Here is a 19,863-nt window from a genome sequence, read left to right as displayed (position 1 = left end):
CAGAACTAGTCGAAATTAGCAAGACCCGGTGGCTACGACACCAATAAGCTGGGTGACCAAAGTTTAGTTCCTACAAGAGTGGCTGGCCGTGGCCGAGTGTGAGTCAACTATAGTTGGCTTCTTCCGGAAGTACGTAATTCTTATCAAATTTCAAAAGCAGAGTTTTGCTTACTTCAGCCTGTTTATTTAAACTGTGTCAATAAATATACTCAGTAACAGTAGGTAGAAGTGCACTGATCCAAACACACTTCTTGATTGATGTCAGCTATAGGCGAATAGCAGCTGCATATTGGAATCTGCTACATTACGAAATAAAGCGCCCAGAAAAGAGTGAGAAGCAGGCTTCTGTTGAAAAGAAAGCGCTTCAAATAAAGGTGATCTTGCACTTCGCTTGCGAGCTCCACTAGCTGCTTACGACTGCAGAATTTGGCAGAGATGTTCACAGCAGCGTATGCTATCCACCGACTATGTTGTTTCACCAAGCCCGAGGGGTGGTTCAGGATCCCTTTGAAGGAACTCATTCCCAGGCTAGTTGGTACATTGCTTCTTAAAAGCAAAGGCACACATACAACATACGCAAGCACTGTCTTATAACTGTTCATATTTTGGAAATGTTGCACCAGATGTTTTTTTTGTTTTTTTTTTCTGTGCATAGGAAATGCACGGAAATTATTCCAGTGCATTGGAAGCAATGAAATCATTTTGCATGTTGTTTACGCAGGACTGAGGCCTTTGCAATCCTTTTGCATTAAACGAAGCTGGAAGCTTTGTTACTGCTACAATGACTGCTGGTTTATTTTGTCTGGGTAATTGTGCCTGTGTTTATTTTTAAGAAATGCAGGAGCGAATGCTTTTGTTGCTGGATGTGGTGAATCTCTTCTGTAGCTATCATGAAAGACTTTGTAGACCAGAAAAAGAACAAACTGTTTTGGCACCAATGACAGAATATTTCGAATTTATTCCACTGGATTTATCTTGCAGTAAAAACAAACATATGCTTTGAAAATCTAATGTCATCATGAATGTCAGTGTTAAGTTTCCTTTGCAGTGGAGCAAAAAAAGACTGCTTGCTACTAAATCCTCCCTTGTGTTGGCTTTGGTAGTCTGCATTTTTCACTGTCATTCCTGCTGCCAAACTTGGTGGGCCATTGTGCGCTTACCATTGATTTTCAGTTGGAAAACATCATCTGGAAGAAATTCTTCAATTTTTATTTTGTTGAGTCACTTTTCGGTGTGTTTCCAAGTTCTAAGGTCTCCCAAGTAATTTTTCAACCCTCAAGGGCGGTGTTGCCTACAGGCAACATACCAGAATTTTTTTTTTCCTTTTTGAGTTTCAGTATTGAGTATAAGGCTTCTTGATAAATCTATTGGGCCAACACTGAATGACAGGCAGCAAGTGTCATTTCTTCGTTTAGAACAGGAACACAGGATGCGGAAAATGTTCGGTGCGCAACTTGCTTTCTTTTGAAATCAGAGATAGATGAGACAGGCTAATGCAAGATTTCGGGATGCAGTAGTGTCACAGAAGTGATATAAAAAAAATGAAATGTGCGCCTTTGGTTCACATATGAAGAGACCCATCTGTACAAATTCCAAAGCAAGCCATTAGTGCCATGGAGTGGAGCCTCCTTCCAGTTTTTTGCTTGATGTTCCCTCTTATTGCTGAAAAACATTCTGTGAATATATATATATTTTTTGCTTATATGTCCTTATTCTCAATGTGTTTTGCATATTTAGATGGAAAACAATAATTTTTGGGGGTATTTATGTCTCTTGTCCTTAAAGAGTTTAGTATAGAGTACTCATCTTAGAAAAGTTCTTGGTTCTCCACCTAGTCACTTTGTTTTGATTGGCACACTTAGTTGCCACAGAAATGGTAGCACAAGTTTACAGCTGCTACAAAACACACCTTGAAGGTATATTTTGCAGACTGGTAATTTGTTTGGTGCATAAGCAGCTCATCTCAAAGATTCATGATTGCAGAGAGCATCCTTGAGAGCCAGATGTGTGAGAGACCGCTTCAATATTGTGGCTTGTAAAAGAAGAAGCAGCTAACTGACGAATGAGGGCACTGTCCTGATATGAGGGTGCCACTTCAAGGGTTTGCAAAAATTCATTTCAACTTCCAGGAGAAACATTGTTTCTGAAACACCTGTTCAGGCAGCTGCTGCGACTGTGTTGTCCTTTGTGGTTTGTTTCATAGTGAATCTGCCATTTTTTCTTGCATTTCACGCTGTCCAGTTATCTAGTGCATTGTTCTTTTGGCACGACAGTGTTTTTTTTTTTTCAACTATTGCTCCAATGAATGCACTAATTGACATCTATGTGAGGGCACTTTGTGCCTTTCTTCAGTAGACAAGTGATTTAGATGGGTGTCCTTCTACATTGAAAAACAACTCCTTCAGAATAACACATTGCCATCACGCAAAAGACACTTCTGCCGTGTGGGAGAGTCACAAATTTTGAGAGAAGTCAAGAGGGAGTAAAGTCTTACTAGGGCATTTCAAAGATAGGCCATGTTTTTACAGCTCTTGAGTGAAGTCCTACTAGGGCATTTCAAAGATAAGTCATGTTTCTGCAGCTCTTGAGTTTTATACCGGTTTCTGTTCCAAAAGCAAAAATGAGACCTTATAACTCAAGTGCACTTTTTAAGTGGTTAGGCACTCGGCATGAAATATGTTTACTCCTTTTTGTCAGCAGTCTTCGTAAATAGGGCACAGCTGGTAGTCCTGCGTTCACAATACTATGGAGACATTGAGGCCTCATGCTGCATGTCATTCATTCACTTGCATCTTCTATCACGCATGTGTTGCCTTTCTTTCTTCTGCACCCTGCATTGACACAAATTTCCGTTTCTTTTTGGGCAGTTTTAGAGCAGTGTCATACAGTGTGCATGCGTCATGTACTTGTATGTGCAACATCAGAAGTGCATCCGCATCGTGAATTTCTTATGCACGTATTATAAACATAATTGCTTTCTGTGGTTTCCATTCTTTATTTTATTTATTTGTTTCTTTTTATCCCTTGGTTGTTGTGTTCTATTATGCTTTTTTTGTGTCTCGTTTTGCTTCTTAGGGTGATGGGAAGTGGCGATATTGACCACACATATTACCGGTGAGCTTTTTATTATTTATTTTTTTTTTGCCCTGCATGACACTAGCAAAACTGCACAACATTGCATCATGTGCACATGAGCAAGTGCAGTCATGTCAAGTTTTGATGATCTTTTGTTATGTGCAAGGACTGGGCTTGTTACATTGTGAATGTACCGCTCCTATATTTTGGCTGGTGGTGCGTTGCCTTGCAGTAATTCATTGCCATCACGCGTGTGGCCATCTTTGGGTGCTGTAAGGGATTTAAAAAAAAAAATTTATTTCTTATTATTACTGCGAAGCAATAGCGCACATACTTGTTTACGTTTGCCATATGTGTTGCTACTGAAATGTCCACTGGCAGTGTCACGTATGCACATAGAAAGTGCATCAATCTAATGTGATGCTGGTATCGTTGGTGCCTTAGCATGGAGTGAATGTCAGTGTGGAAACATTGCTGGCAGCCTAATAAAGCATGAATGATGTATCAATGTGATAATGATGCGATTTCCCAGAAAAGCCAAACACTCTTGTACACTTCCTTTATATTGTAAAACTCTATCATGCTTGTTTGTGGGTGCTTTAGAAGGACACCAAAGAGAAAAAATTAAGTAGTTTTATTAAATTAGACTTCTGTAATTGGGTGTGGCGACATACTGTGGCGCCATCTTCTGCCAGTGCCTGAATGATGTGGGAAGTTGGATCACATGCCGAAACATTTGGTCAGTTACAAAAGTTTTACGTAAGAGCCCTTTTTTCTTTTTGCATTGATTGTAACGTTTTATATGCTGTACAAGAATATGGGGTGTTCATCCCTACCAATGTGGGCCAGATTTTGATATACATAGTAGCACAGAAATAAAAAGCACTGTAGCTTTTACAGAAGCAGAATGGGTGGCAAATTTCAGTGGCAAGATTGGAAGCATATGTGTATGTGTACAAAACGAGTTGCATGCGTAAGTGTGAAGCAGTAGAATATGTGAAGCAAGATACACAACAAAATACAGCCAGCCATGCACCTGGCATCGCAACATGTCACATAAACTTTCTGTCTTTAGTTAGTTTGAGCAAGAAAGCAATGTTACTGTAGTTCAGGATTTGTTGCTATGTTTCTCTTTACGTATACTTCCTTTTGAATTGCCCTGTTTGGTTTAGTCAGATCATTATTGTTAGCTATCTGTGCACCACAAAATAGGTCTCTATTATCAGCATTATTTTATGGTGCAAGTGTCTTCATTACTTAACTTACCAGCAATATCAGTGCCAGCTAAACATCTGTGGCAGCTTTGTAAAGTTCTATTGCCTGTACAATGCATGGGCTTCGGCATCAGCGCCTTTCAGTAATTTTTTTGCATGAGGAGCATATCATGTCATTTACTTTGGTCTCGTTCACATGCTCCCTAGTGCACAAATAACAAGACTTGCTGTAATGTTCTGCTTTTATCTTAGAAAATGCCTAAAGAAAACAAAAAAAGCATGCAACTTGGATGTGAGGTGGGGAACAGTCACATTTTTATTTTGTACACTAGATATTGTTTAACTTTATTTGCTGTTTTTGCCATATACTAGTTAACACCTTAACCTCTGCTGCTGGTGAAAAAGCATGTCAAATATACTTCACAAATTTTTTACGAAGCTCCCACCTGTTTATTTTTGCGCATACCAGTGTTTGTCTTAGCATTTGATAGAACAAGAGCAAATCCTTGCTTTGGTGGATATATATCACGATGAGCATATTAGAAAGCATTTAGAAGGCTCTGAACAACTTTTTAAGCTGCTAACACAGTAGTCAGTACCATTTCATAACAAGAGGCAATGTTTGTGAACATTTAATACAAAGTAAACCTCCCAAATCGCAGGAGAAAATGGCCCTTTTCATGCTGCATGCGCTCTTGAAGCGATGAAGTGATGTAACTTGATCCAACTTTCAACTCAATTATAATGGCAGCACTGGTGTGTCCAATGGTGGCCTTTGCCACCAGTACCAAAAAAAGGCCATTCTTAAAGGGCCCTTCACCAAGTTTGGCCATTTTAAATGGACAAGCGCAATACATACTTCACACGCTGACAGTCGTGTCTGCATAGTATTACAGTGCTGCACAGTGCAATAAGAGCTGCAATTTCATATGAAACACTGCGTGTCCTGCCTTTTGAGAAAGCGCCACTCCCACCCAGAGAATCAAGGTAACACACAGAAACGCTTTGACACTAATAGCACTCCTGGCATTGTCACTCACCATGACACATTACTTTGGAAAATTGTCCAACGCGGAACATGCAACACCTGCCACCAGAATTGCACCACTCAGCAAAAAAGAAAAAAAAAGAGGAGGGTTAAAAAAAGTGTGTGTGTGAGCAGGGCAGGTGGGGGAATTATCACGTGAACTTGACCCACTCCCTCAGCTCCGATATGGGAGAAGGCGGGAAAAGAATGCTGCTTGCAGATGCTACTGGAGGCAGAGGGAGAGAGTATATTTGTTGGCAATCGTTACTGCCTCCTGGCACTACGGTAATGGGCCATTGAATTTCTTCTGTCTCCTCCAGTAATAAACCGTTTTGAATAATTCTTTCAGTAAAAGAGATCTTTCGGTAGTTGACATTTTAGAACTTCCAGTGTATAACCAAAATTTGCGATGGGGTCCTGGTGAGGGGCAATTTAATGTGAGAGGAGGATCGGTAGGCCCAAAAGAATGCAAAATAGAACGATGATTGGTGATGTCGCTCCGGAGTTCCCCTACCAGCTCTCATGATACCATGGATGTTGGCTGTTGCTCCACAAGCTCCATTAACTGTTTCAGTAAGAGGGACCGCATTGCATTATAAAAAAGACCAACAACTCAGCCTATCAAGTGCCAAGAACTTAGCCACTGCTCGTATGGCCCAGGTACAATAAAAATACTTTGAAATCCGTGACATCACATTGGCGTGCTGGAGTTAACATTTCAGAAGCAAATGTTAAGAAAGGTAGTCCGGCCTTCATTTTTTTAATTAATAGCCATTTTCCACGAAGTAAATAATAGTGTAGTGTTGAGAAGTAATGTTTTACCAGTCTAAAATTATTTAGCATTGCCTTTTAGTGACTTGTCATTGGTAACTGTGTCCTCGTGAGAATGCTAGACTCCACTTAAGCTACACACAAGGGGACCTTGGGGAATCTTTCCAGCTCGTAACATTTCTTTAACAGAAGCGTTCTGCATGAAGGGTCCTTATAGGAAGGCTCAGCCCAACAGTTATCTTACAGAAATTATACAGTGGCAAAATTTTGTGTAGCTGCAGCTGATGGTGAATGTTATTGGTGCCACTGGTGCCATTACTACTCAGCCTAATGAGAATTGTGTTTTCCTAGCCTCCTCTTTGAAATACTGGATACAGCCACGAGAATAGTTTTGGTAAACGAAAAAACATACACGTAAGCAGTGATTGTGTACTACGAAGTGTTTGTGTTCCACAGGGAGCTGAGCCTGGGTGGTGAAGAAGGCAGCCGTCCTGCATCTGCCGACTCCGTGCTTACGCAGCCTGCCCGCCTTGAGTCAGGTAACTTCCAGCCATATCCATGGGGCAGCTGCATTGGCCGATTGTATGCTTTCTGGCATCTTCGTGTGATTGTGATTCCCGTGTCAGAATTCTACATTTGGTGTCAGTTTGCTCTCTTTTCTTTTGTGCGTGCGTGTGTGTGTGTGCGCGTGCGTGCGTGCTCCTTCACCGAATTCCCGGGCCTTAAGGTCTTGTGTTGGCCTCCTTTCTGTCTCATTTTCCTTTCTTTTTTTTTTTCTTGGCATCAAGTTTGAAGTATTTCGACCTATTTTAAATGTACTTCTTGCACCTTTTGTTATTTGCCAAACCACTTTAGCCTTTTCTCATGAGCAATGGCCTTAGTGTGTGTGACAATACATCTCCTTCTCTGAACACACACTAGGGACTATCAAGTATTGCACACCCAAAATTAGGGACATGCAAACCATCGGGCTTACAAAAGAATGCAAAAAAAGAGTACAAAAGAATGAAAGCAGGGCGTTGGGCTTTCAGTACCCAAAGACGCTTGGATGTGCTAATTTTGAAACTTCCTGTGTGTTTATGTCTAGGACATCCTCTGTACACCACTTCAGGTAACGTCTACTTGTATGCTTACAATGTAGCAATGACAGAAAATGCAGATTGAGGTGCCTTGCATTTTTTTTTTTTTTTTCATCAAAGTCTGGATGAAGTTGTAACTACTGTGCCTTGCATCAATTTTCCTTTTTGCCATCTGTCGGGACTAAAGGGGGCCCTGAAACGCTCTTCTCAATAATCACAGAATCGCATCAGTATTAATACGTCGCCTCACGTACCTCCTGCCCAAAAAGACATTCGAATCCTTCAAGCACAAGCGAAGTTAGACACAGTCATTGGACCGATCGGAGGCTTTCTGTCTCCTATGCTATGCTTTTTACCTCAGAGGCCATCTGCAGCAGACGGAGCAAAACGTAGCAGATGCGCACTGAGCAACTGCTATGTTTAAACCAGCATTGCAAAGATGGATTGTTTTTTTCTGCCTTTCTGAGATTGGAGACATGTTTTTCATTTATTTAACTCAAATGAGCAATAATTTTAATACGTGTACTGAAAATACTCTCGTAATCTCGAAATCAGCCATTAGCTGTTGTGGATCGAAATGCTTGTGATGATGCTGCATGACTACATTGCAAATGAGACTGCAAGTGATTTTTCACTTCTTGTGACAGAGATTATAAGTTCCCTGCTGATGCCGTGCAATAATATTTGGCTCACATGTTCACAGGAGCCTCGGCAACAAACCAATGGGACCGAAGGTTGCTAAACCTAACCAGCGCTGTTCATTTGTGTGTGGGCGAGGGAATTGTCGCAGTTTGTTGCCGAGTTGATTAATAGCTCTTCGGAGCAGCAGAGTAGCAATCGAAAAACCAAGAAATCGCCTAGCCAACAAATGCGAGAGTACCACAGACGTGAAAGACGTCAACTTGGCTCACGGCCGCCATGTTCTTAAGACATAGCATGCAAAATATGTGCTTTGTGTAGAGTTATGGTACCCAAGCAAAATTTTCTAGCTTCAACATCTGGGGACTGATTTGACAACTTCTTTAATATCATGTTCCATCGTTTATGACTTAACTACACAGATGATGCCACCTTAGAGTCTAGCAACATTCAAGGCAAGATGCTGCAGCCACCCGAGGACCACGATGACAAAAATGGTGAGAACATTTTCGGTTTGACCATGCTGCTAAAAGACAGCAGCAGCACAAAGTGAAATGCCACTGTCGTTTGAGAGTGGAACATACTTCTAAGTGGGCTTGTGCAATTTTCGAATATTTTACCGAATATTATGCTATTTGATGTTCACTTCGGCTCGAAATTCAGAATTTGACAAAATCTTACGGACCATGAAATCTGAGAAAACTGAGAAAAAAAGCTTAATATCTCCACAACCTCACAACACAGTCTGGTATTTGCATTTCCGGCCTCGACTAGCATATGCTAATAACATTGTCATATACAGTTTTACTGGCTACTCGGGAATTGAGTGCTTTCAGAGATTCCGTGGTACATAAACTTCTGTCGCTGGGTGTACATATTTTTCTGTGTATAAACTGCAACCGCAATTACAACTCCCCGGAAAAAAATTGCTTAGAACGTCCAAATCTTTGTAAAAACAGTCTCCATTCGCGGATGTGTGAATCGTTCACGTTGTATCTTCAGCCGGCAGCTCTGTTTCCCTATCTCTTGGGCGGCGCTGATGGCAGAGAGCATCGCCCTAAAGATGGTTTCACGGCAGCGCGAGCCGCACTGCCGTGAAACCACACTTCGAGGCGGAATTCGCGCTGCCGTGAAGCAACACCTCAAGTCTAAACTCTCGCATATAACTTGATCCCGCGGCATGAAACCGCAACTTTGATGTCTAATAAGACCGACACCGGGTGAAACAGGGCTGTTTAGTCCTGACAGCCAAGGCAGGCATGACGGTAGACAACAAACTGTCACAAGAAGTTTATGCATCATCGGTGATCAGGCCCCAGATCATGCGCGTGAGTTAGACAGAGGACAGCAAAAGAGGTGAACGTGCCTAGCAAATTCGTCTGTGCACTTGTGGAGTGGAAATGGTTAAGCTCTCACGTAGATGGAAAGCATCAAGCTGAATTTGCGCAACGCATCTTAAATTGCCGGTGTCATGCAGTCAAGGTCGCACTCCACAGCATTGTGATGACGAGCAAACGTGAAACACTTGTGTGGCCTCAACCAGCACAATGTATTAGATAGACTGAAGCACAATAGTTAGCAAGAGCCTGCAAAAAAATTTTCTGTGCTGCTGGGAGTTGTAAGAAATGTTGAGCTTGCATTTTTGCATGACAAATAGTGGAATAATGGCACTTTGAAAATAATTTCACTCCAGAAATGAACCTGTCCCCTTTTTTGCAAGCAGAGAACCAACTTTTCTATGATTTCACAACATCTGGTTCTTATGTCCAGATTTTATGCAAATCTCAACTGTTTTATTATTCGACAGTAATTAATCTTCAGTTTGACTCCGCTTTGAACCAGAAAAATTTATATTTGCACAATCCTGCCTATAAGAATTCCAGCTTATTTTTTTCTGGTGTTTTAAATATTTTGTAACTTTACCTTAAAAAAAATTTGGAGAGGTATAGATTCTACGTTCAAGAACATCCTTTAGCAGTCCACATTTGTGGCAGTTCACCTTTGGTCACGGTAGCTTATACTTGTGCTACATGTGTACAAAAAATCTCTAACTGCTTAGTGCTTTCAAGTTCAGTGCCAAATCACAGTACCCATTGAAACTTCATGCCATTTCATGCCATAGTGCATTCTCACAACTCATTTGCCTGTCATATGCCTGCTCTTGTTCCTAATTTTAGCATTTACAGCTGCGCACAAAAAAATATTTCTCAAGCAAACTGAAATAATTATACACAAAATATGCCTATTAACGCTTTCAGGGTCATTTGTTAACCTTTTTGCCGCTAAATATTTTTGATAACATTACAATTGTTGAACAGACTTGTTGCATTGACTGTAACTATTGTCATCACAACATATGTATATAAATGAAATGTGCATGTGTTGCAGCAATTTTGTCTCACTTTATGTAGAAATCAGAAAATATTGTGTATTCGATTTGAAGGTCTTTTTTCTCTAATATATTAGTATAAAATCGATTTTGTAAATTTTGCTCTTTGAACACGCCTGATAAGGAAATGAATGAATGGGAATCAATTCAACACTGTGAAATAGTTGCAACCTTGTAGATGTTTGGCTTCATGTTAAGGTTGTCGTGCATTATTTCTCTTTGCCTGATTTTAATTTTCCTTTCCTGTCGTGCTGCTATAAAGTGCACAGCAGCAAATAGATTGCTGCTGTTTTAATTTTTCTTGCTTTGAATTGGTATTGTACTCCATCAGTACAGATGATATTTGTAATGTCCCAGAGCAAAAGTTATATCAATGCCATTTTCAAACAGTGTTCTCTCTCTGCCTTTCAAAAAAAAAAAACTTTTTTTTTTTTCCACAAAAGGGCGGGTATCTGCAACGCTGCCCCCAGAAGGCTGGGCCTCGACGTGCCAAGTCGGGCCACCTCGTATGAGCGTGTCTCGGAGTCCTGCTTGGCCCGAATCGGCTGCTGTACCAAGGTCAGTGAGCACACCACCCTCAACCCTGTGCCTCAGTCAGAATGCCGATTCTGTAGTCGGTCAAAACAGCGGCACTATAGGCAAACACTAATTTAGTACAGATGTTTAGGATACCCTTTTATAGATTTGGTGGCATTTTTTATGCCAAGAGGCTACTTGCTTAAAGAGAAAATCGCTGCTGAAAGGGCCCCACAGTTCCTTCTGTAATTCAAATAGTGGCAACGATTGGTTTGCTTATTAAAGGAACAGACAGTCGCTCAGAACATGAATCAAGATGACCCCACTGATGGAAAAAAGATTGCCTATCGTACTAGTGGCTAAAATGAGCCATGTTTTTCTCATTGAACCTGGATTTATATTTTCAATTCTTCACTAAAAGTAGCGAAAAATTACCTTTGGCACCCACGCGGCAAAAACCTGAAGGTGCATAAGGCCTATCACATCACCTTCTACTAGTGTATGCGGTTCCTGGTCATTTTATTAGTATTGAAATGCAGTACACTTTTTTCTGTTATAAGTTTTTTTCTAACTTACAATGTGCAGACAGGCCTTCATTTGTAGTGAGTAGAAAAGTTGCGCTGCCTTCGCCTTAATTTTCTATAAGTTGGCTTGGCTCATCTATTGACAGAACAACGACAACAGGGGCCAGCCAGACATAACATAGGCATGTACTTGGGGAACAACGTGGTACAAATATAAGAAAGGTCTGCACAACAATGCGCACTACTGTACTAGCTTTTTATTTTGAAAAGTGGTTGAAAAGGTCAAAATGTAGGTAAATAACTAGTTACATTCACTCCAGTGAAAGCAGAACGATGGGTGGCTTTCACAATTTGCAAGCCGGGCTATCGACACCACTGTCACTTCTCAGTGTTGCTGCAGGAAGGACTCTTACTTCTTTTAGAGACTGCTCAGGTTGAAAAACTCTGCTTACTAAATATCCACGCACTTTTAGAAGTAACCGCCACAGGTGTAAACACTACCGAGAGTGAGTATTGTGTTGCGCCACAAAAAACTAGGTCTTTAAGAGTCGGTGGTCAGTCCCTTTAAGTAGAATCCCACACTATGCTGGCAGTCTTACAGGCCATGCTCCTACTCCTACTCTTTTAGGCCCCTTTACAGCCACGTCACATTAAATTCACAGAAACCATCAGACCAGGACGAACTCTGTAACACTAGCATGGTGCTCTTTGGCCATACCTGGCCCTTGCGCCATTAAACATCAAACATCAATGAAATCAGGCCATGCTCGGCCAGAAACTGCTGCGCGCCTTGAATTGGAGGATGCCATAGTCCCTCGTACAGTAAGGCATATTGTTTGGCAGGCCTATACTTCTTCCACCTCAAAGCCTTCCATTGGCTCATACAGTAACTGCAGAGTAGAATGAGGAACTAGCAAATGCAGCAAGACCTTTTTTATACTGCCACGTTGTTTACAATTTACCCATTATAATATAGCTCATTTTGCATCAGGGACGTGGTGCCATGAATAACAATCTTGGCGTTGTCAGACCAGTTTTCTTTCCGGCTATCTATACAGCCATCTAACCAAAACTATGGGCTGGTCCAGAAGATCGTGTAGTCTAGAAATTCCGGCAGAACTCGTCTCATGATGAATGTTGATCTTAATTAAACTAGCATTGAAGCAAATAGTGACACACCGTATTGCCAATGCCAAGACGTATGTGCAGCCGGGGTCCTCTCTGGCGTTTCCCAAAGCACGTGTGTTGCACCATCTAGGTGTGCCACCATGAAGTCTGCACGAGGGACGGGTTCGATTCTGCCGAGCACTGCAGAAATTTCGAAGGATCCATTTTGTCATAGAAGTGTGCCACATATGCATTGCCACATGCTGAGTTACCAAAGTTGGCCTCCAAGAGATTCATTGAAGAGTGGCACTTCCCTAGCGGCTCAAGTTGGGGTCAGGTTCATTGAAGAGTGGTACATAGAAAGTGTCACATAATTGGTGCTCGAAGTTGGCAGTTGAATTTTTTGTCTGTGACATCTGTTCTCTCTGACAGGTACAAAAGCTGTATTGACTAGCTTGTCTGGAAAACAGAATCCAGCATGCATGCACTGCCAAAATAAAGCTTTTTTTCAAATGTGATGTTGAAGCAAGAAAGTAAGAACTCTGGTGTTACAATGATGACAATGATAGCATTATCTGCTTAGTTTTGCAGGTATGATGGTTATGTCGAGGCACAGGTGATTGTTACTAAGGTGCTTATTTACTCATTACGGAGGTGCATTACAAAGATATTAAATTGTCTGATTTATGTGAAAATGTTGTGAAAGTCCATATAAAGCAAAGCAGCCCATGGTTTTACTGACATTGTGTGCGTTTTTGTGTTGGCAGCTTGATTCCGCAGACCCTGGAGCAGCTGCTTGAACGTCAGTGGGACCAGGGCTCTGGCTTTCTCATGAGGCAGGCCCAGCACTTTGACAGTGAGTGAAGCTGCTATGGTTTGCGCAGCTTGATTCTTCCTTCTTAACTGGCATCAGCCTGTTCGGGCACTTTGCTTGGCTGCTGATGGCTGGTGCTCACGAGCAGTGCGAGCGTACACATAGTTCTGCAGACTCTCTGAACTGTCGTTCCAAGAGATCTTGCCATATACAGCTAACACTGTGATGAACAGAGCACCCAAGGGAGTTGCTGTGGGCTTATTTGGTGCATACTTGACATTTTAAGAAATTCTGAAACCATACACAACAAAAGATAAACGAGCAATAGACAGGTTCTACTCTCAGCTGTTCATTACACAATGGCAGCATAAAAGATATATGAAGGGTGCACATATGTGCAGCTGTACCAATCAAAAATAGAACATGGGAAAAGAAAGGGAGAGGTGCACATGTGTTATGGTGCTGCACGCCTCAAGCAGAATTGACCGTTCCAAAATGGGACCCCAGCTTTGCATTGTCCGCTAATAACCAAAATGTCGTTGCGGAAGACTCTGTGCGCCTTGCAGTAGTTTGAGGCAACAAAATGCTAGTGCGCAGGAGCAGCCAGAATGTGTCATGCATAGTAGTTGCCACAGACACGGAGACCGACCAGAGGAGCGATTGGGAAAATGAAATTTTGTGGTTCAAGAATGCAAGGCGATTGTACAGCATTCAAAGCACCTAATTCTAAGCATTGTGTCGACATAATTTGCATACAGTAAGTGTTTCAGCACGGCAAATCTTTTTCTAGTTTGTTCAGTTGGCTGCCACCAGTACTTTATGAATGTGCCCCAGGCCGACCTCGATACTTTTTCTACCGAATCCCTATGCCTGTGCAGTTGGACGTCAATATAACGAACACAGATATGATGAAGTTACCTTGAACTGTTTTTACGGATTTAAGCATGTAACAAATATTGGATATAATAAAAACGAGGTTCAACTGAAAGAACTCCATGGTTACTTTTACTGGGATAGCTATTATGAGCTCATTCCCCTAGTTGTTTTGATGTCTGCTAGTGTCCATCACTGGAATCCCAGAATTCAGTACCCTAATTTTATATTTTAAAAGCAGTCGTAGTGCTCCACCAGGACTCAGACTTGGCACCCACAGATTGCTAGTAAAGAATTTTACCTTTCAGCCACTGTGGCATTGCCTAGCAAAGACTGTGCCAGGCCTTCTGAGTGCTCATTAAATGTTCAGAAATAAAAATGTCGTGCATGGTATGTACACCACACAGAGATGGGCAACAATGAAGTGCTCCATTGTCTGTCTAATTCTGTGTGGTGTCCATTCTGTGCACAACATATTTATTTCTGAGGGCCACCAACTAGCCCAACTCCATGTCGTTTCAGCTCGGCCATGGCTGACGCAATGCTCTGTTGCTTATTTATAAACCAGCGCTGAGGCAAAACAATATAAAACGATGCCAGTGGCAAGGAGTGAAAGGCTGAACAGGACAGGGAAGAAATACTAGTTGTCTCCACTTCTCCACCATTGAGCAACACCACCTACACAAAGATGATTTGGATAAGAATCATCACTGATTAAGGTTCTGTTCTTATTTTTGAAAGGGAATTGCTCGCATGCATCTGCAAATGCTTACTCCTAACAATGCCGTAATAAATAGTGCAAGACTTACTGCGCATAATATTTCGGCAGCTGTCTCGTCACTGTTTCTTGTTGTGGGAGAAATTGCACCTTTTTTCTTTTCTCGTTCGGTGCTTAGCTACATGTGCATTAGTTGCAATGCATGTGTGCTTACGTTTACTTGTTGCAGTTGCATCATTGCTGTCGTGCCTACATCAGCTGCGCTCGGAGAACATGGAGTTGGAGTCTCGCATCAGTGGCCTGCAGGCACGCAGGGACCAACTGCTGGCTGTCAGCGCGCGCCTGATGGGTCCCCTCAGAGAAGGAGTTGCGCCCCCCTTAGTCCCCACATCCAGCTCTCCCATGCCCCTCGTGTCCCATGCCTCTGCTGCAGAAGTCAATGCGGCGGCAGCCATGAGTTTTGGCACGAGGGCAAATTTGCCCGCATCTTCCGTGGTGTGTGAAATTTCTGGCCCGACCTTGTGTCCCGAGTTTTGACCTCTTGCGGCTGCATCATCTAGTTTCAGGCCACATGCGTGTGTTTGGATGAACTTAGCTCTTGTCTAGCTTTCTGGGGCGTTGTGAGGCATGCGGCTGAATCCCCACTTTGTGGTGTACAATGGCTACCATCTTGATTTGCATACTTTAAGCATTCGAATCAATGAAGTCGGACGATAGCCATTACCGAAATTTGTACGATGTACTATCACGTTCAGTAGAAGCTACAATGCGCAAGCCGTTGCTGGAGCGCTTTCTTTCTCAAGCTTGTTGGGCCTACATGCGAGAGTCTCGAGAAAAGAAGTGGAGAGGGCTTTGCCATTACAGCAATGCGTGCGCATACCCCCGTGCATTGAGAACTTCAGCCAGAACTTGGCTTTGAAAACACAACAATGCACTTGGTATAAATGATGACTTCCGAACTATGTACATTGGTGGCCAAGAAGTTGAGAAATTTCATGACATCCGTTGTCTGTTTCAAACATTGGTTTGTTTGTGAGTGTTAAAGACTGCCAGTCACAATTATGAGTGAAATATCTTGTGAAGATCATTATTGTCATTTCTTTTACCATCTCCTTGTGGTTAGTATTTGTTTTCTACTATGGTCAAGATTTGAGGCTGCTATGCTGCATGTGTCCACAGTCTTGTCCAAAAAGGACTTACCATTCCAAGCCATATGCATTTCGAAGGTGTCAGCTGTTTATTTAGTCAACTATCGGAAGGACAGGAGCAAGAAAGGGCAGTACTGCATTTACATAAGTAAATACAGTACTGCTAAGCATGCTTGCATAGCTGGTGCCATTTCGTTTGCAAAAAATCAGAGCACCAAAAACAATTGGAGGCACGAAAAACGCTTCATGACCGCCATTTTGTTGGGCCTGTTTCATACGAATTGGCTGCCTAACCATTGACCTGTACTGACATATTCTAAGCAAATACTAGTAATATTGAATCATTTTGAAGACCCTGATCCAGCAGCTAGAAGTTTACGAAACTAAAAAGCAAAGTCCTTGCAAAAATCGAAGGAGTGTCGTTTCTGGAAGGACTTTTTTTTTTTTTTTAAGGTGCTGTTCAGATATTTTTGTGCGAAAACGCTTGTGCAACATCATTTGCAACACCAGCATACAGACAGTCAATTCTCTTATAAACGTTCGCTCAGTGTTTTAGTTTAGCCTGCTTGAAATTTAATGTTTGCTCGTTGCACGGCTCAATATGTGTAGCGCATTGTTGCAATGCCATGAATTGTCACCTTGCTGGTTGTAACCTGAATTGTTGCCCGTGGACCTGCATGCTGTTTTTAATGCCTTCAGTTGTGCACGTTATCTCAAACCCAACCACTGATGAGCCAATCGATGAGCGGCAAGCTTCTCGTGACTAGGGTTGCAATGTGGGCTTGTTGGTAATGCATCTTCAAGGGAAGTATGGTAGTGCGATTCAAAGATGGGACAAAAGAAGACACAAAGGGACACACACACTGCTATGTGTGTCCCTTTGTGTCTTGTTTTGTCTCGTCTTTGAATCGCGCTACCATACTCCCCTTCTCGTGACTGTTTGCCACCTGCCACCCCGGTGGCCAATTTTCATCATGGTTGCACTGCCTTGGTTGTTAGGGCTAAGCAGTGCTGCTTTGCAGGGCGTTGGCAACCAAAGTAACAGTTTGGGGCTTAGTCAATGGAGGTCTTTCTTCAGTGGCTGTATGGCTCTTACAAAGCTTAGCAACCACCATGGCAATGAGAGTATGGAAGTCAACCTGAATGGAACCGATTTAGAAGCCATTATTTTTTCGACATTGTGTGGGTATATTATGTCTAAAAAGTCTAGCGAAACAGTGTGTGGTGTTTGAAGCTTTGGTTGCCATTATACATTAGTTGAATAGAGAAGGTGGTGGTATCACAGAGATGTTTGAGTAATTTAACAAGTCTGAATAATCGGTCGGTGACTCTAAGCAAGTTGTTCGTATCTGGCTTTCCGAGTTTCGTGTTTGGCATTGACCATGACCCATGTCATGGGCAGTGCGATCTGCTCACCCAAACTGTAGATTGCACATGTTTTAAAATTAATGTTTCTTTCTTTCTAATACTTCGAAAATTTCTAACCTGAAACTCAAAGCGAAGCCAGTATTGAATAGCATAGTATTCAATGGAAATTGTTACCTGCACGAGCCCATTAGTGATGCTTTGAGTACCGTGCAAAACGCACGCATGGTGTGTACTCTGTGGCTTGGTGTGTGTTGAAGTCAGCCTGTGATGTGCAGTGAGAGCAAAATTCCACGTCTCGCCAACATGGACTTACTTTTGGCGCTTCAGACGGTGGTCACAGCATGCACTGCCACGCTTTCGGCCATGATTGAAAAGTGGGTCCATATTCTTCGATCACTTTCGGGAGATTTGGCAGACGCATAAGTGTCTGTACATGGGCGACAGCGTTCCTGGCACTCCGTAAAGCCAGAGTGCTTGGGACTATGTCAAGATGCGATGCATACTGCACTAGTCACACGAAAGTGCCTCTGAAAGTGATTGTCCAATAATACAGCCCTTGCTTCAAGCATGTTGGTTTCAGTGCCACCTAATATGTCTCATGTGAAGATTCTGTGTTACCATATAGTAATTTGCAAGTGCGAGTGCTGTCAATGCAGTGCCGATATTGCTGACCAATGTGCGGGGTGCACTTCGTGCTGTGAGCAATGTGGCTGTGGGCCGCGATATTGTAGTGATACCTTTTCCGGTGCTGTTCCTTTTTGCTTCTCATCACTGGTCAGAACGATGCTTCACCCACATTACCAGTGAGAACAGCTAGCCATGAACCGTGGATAAGTGTGGCACAGAATTGAGTGGAAGGCATTACTACAAAATCGTGGCCCTGGATAGCCTTGAGCAAGGCAAAGCAAAGCAGGCTAACAGAAAGTTCACAGCAAACATTCATATTGCTATGCATTCCCTGTCACTGCTGTCTCATTTCGCAACAATTAAATTATTGTGAAAGTTATGTTTTCCCCTTTTCTTATAGTTTCTTTGTTGCAGGGCTAAACTGTGTATGTGTGACTTGTGTCTGTTCATGCTGATGTCTTGCTGTGTGAAACCTGCAGGGCTCTTCAGTGGAGAAGCACCCTGGTGTGTCACTGGGCTTCCCCCTTGGTTTTCCCTCTTCGGCTCAGCCATCCACAGACCACCAGCCACACCAGGCAAGTTCATTAGAAGTGCTCAAGCCGCACAAGCTATGCCCAATGAAAGCTGTAAGGAACACTAAAGGAAAATATAACACAAAACTGGATTGTGTGATTAGACTTCGGGAAGGGTAAATAAGTGACTTTTACCACAATTAGAGGCCCCGTATACCACTGGATAATATAACCTTGTTATAACAAAGTAATATGCTGGTTATATCCAATGTCCTTTATAAGCCTGCATGCTGATTACAGAAAAAAAAAGTTTGCACCTGGGTTTATGTGAAAGAAAAGTTAGTGTGATGTCTGTGACGGGCCAGCAAACAGTCTCTGGTTAATTTTGATAGCCTGTAGGTACCTTGCCACACTGATGCTCGCCGGCGCTCATAGGTTTTCCACTCCTGACTTGTATTTTGCTGAAACTCTGAACTGCCGTTGTGACATATTGTTTGTCAGTTGTCACCCTTCTCAAGTTTTTTTCTGTGACAGAACTCTTACCGTCAGCTTCTCCTTTTGAAGCCATACCGTAACACTATCGGCGGTATATGCTGGGAGGTACTGGTAGCTCCCAATTTTCTGTGCAAGACACTTCTAGGACGTTTTTCACAAGTAAATTCGTTCTGTATAATCATATCCTCTTCTCAGTTTCAATTTTCATGCTGAGAGACATGAAAAAGAAAAACACCCTGAACTTGCTAAGGTTGCGGTTTAGTAAAACGTAAAAGCAATGTGCTCCCTGTGGCCCTGCGTTTGTTTGGGACACTAAAAGTTAACGGCTCTTTCCCACTCGCAGCGCTGAGGGCCTTTTTTCACTAGCGCCTCCCTGGGCAGCGCTGGTTCCCCATAGGTCTTCTATATAGGTATACACTTAACATCCACCAACTTATATTCTGTGAACTTAATAATACATAAATTATATTGGTTTAGTACCAATTGGGTGTTTCCTTTAAAAGTGGGCAGTTCTGTACATCACAGCTCCCTCACCCCATTTTTTACTGCCGTAGCAAGCTGCAATTGCATGCAAGCTGCACTGCTTGGCTTTGTTGTTGAAGCCATGTAACACTGCTGTGTTGATGAAGTGGCTATCGTTTCAAGAAAGTTACTGTATTTACGTCAATAAAATGTGAAATATATTTTGAAATTCGAGGCCTCGGAACGCACATCGCAGTGTATTTGGGTTCATAACACAAATACACATAGCACATTACGCTGCATTTTTTTGTTCTTTTTTAATTTTATTGTCGCGTGCTTGTGCTGTACAGTGCTCTCCGTGCTTGCTACCACTTCTCGAGCAAGAGTGGTGAGCTGTCTCCACTGCATTTTTCTTTGCCTGATTTAGAACACTGTTAGTGATCGTGACTAAGGGTTCGCGAATATTAAAATTTGTTAATATGAATACAGTAGATCCTCGTTGATA

At 42.3% G+C, this 19,863-nt stretch overlaps 1 protein-coding gene across 6 annotated transcripts in view; it reads left to right on the top strand.

Annotated features, from left to right (window-relative positions):
• Alh (coiled coil domain containing protein Alhambra) overlaps positions 1-19,863 on the top strand; it is a 53,983-nt gene that overhangs the window by 27,571 nt on the left and 6,549 nt on the right. For 5 of the 6 annotated variants that reach the window (XM_065428474.2, XM_065428363.1, XM_065428650.1 and 2 more), the window contains 7 exons: positions 3,076-3,114; positions 6,544-6,626; positions 8,228-8,302; positions 10,638-10,752; positions 13,109-13,197; positions 14,976-15,241; positions 18,369-18,464. In XM_065428474.2, coding sequence (XP_065284546.1) covers positions 3,076-3,114; positions 6,544-6,626; positions 8,228-8,302; positions 10,638-10,752; positions 13,109-13,197; positions 14,976-15,241; positions 18,369-18,464 — 763 coding nt within the window. The remainder of the gene's footprint in view (positions 1-3,075; positions 3,115-6,543; positions 6,627-8,227; positions 8,303-10,637; positions 10,753-13,108; positions 13,198-14,975; positions 15,242-18,368; positions 18,465-19,863) is intronic. The other variant, XM_065428591.1, reaches the window with a different exon arrangement.

The sequence above is a fragment of the Dermacentor albipictus genome, chromosome 1, assembly GCF_038994185.2.
Source record: "Dermacentor albipictus isolate Rhodes 1998 colony chromosome 1, USDA_Dalb.pri_finalv2, whole genome shotgun sequence".
Lineage (NCBI taxonomy): Eukaryota > Metazoa > Arthropoda > Arachnida > Ixodida > Ixodidae > Dermacentor > Dermacentor albipictus.
The sequence above is the reverse complement of the archived record's forward strand: the minus strand, read 5'-3'. Positions and strand labels throughout refer to the sequence as shown.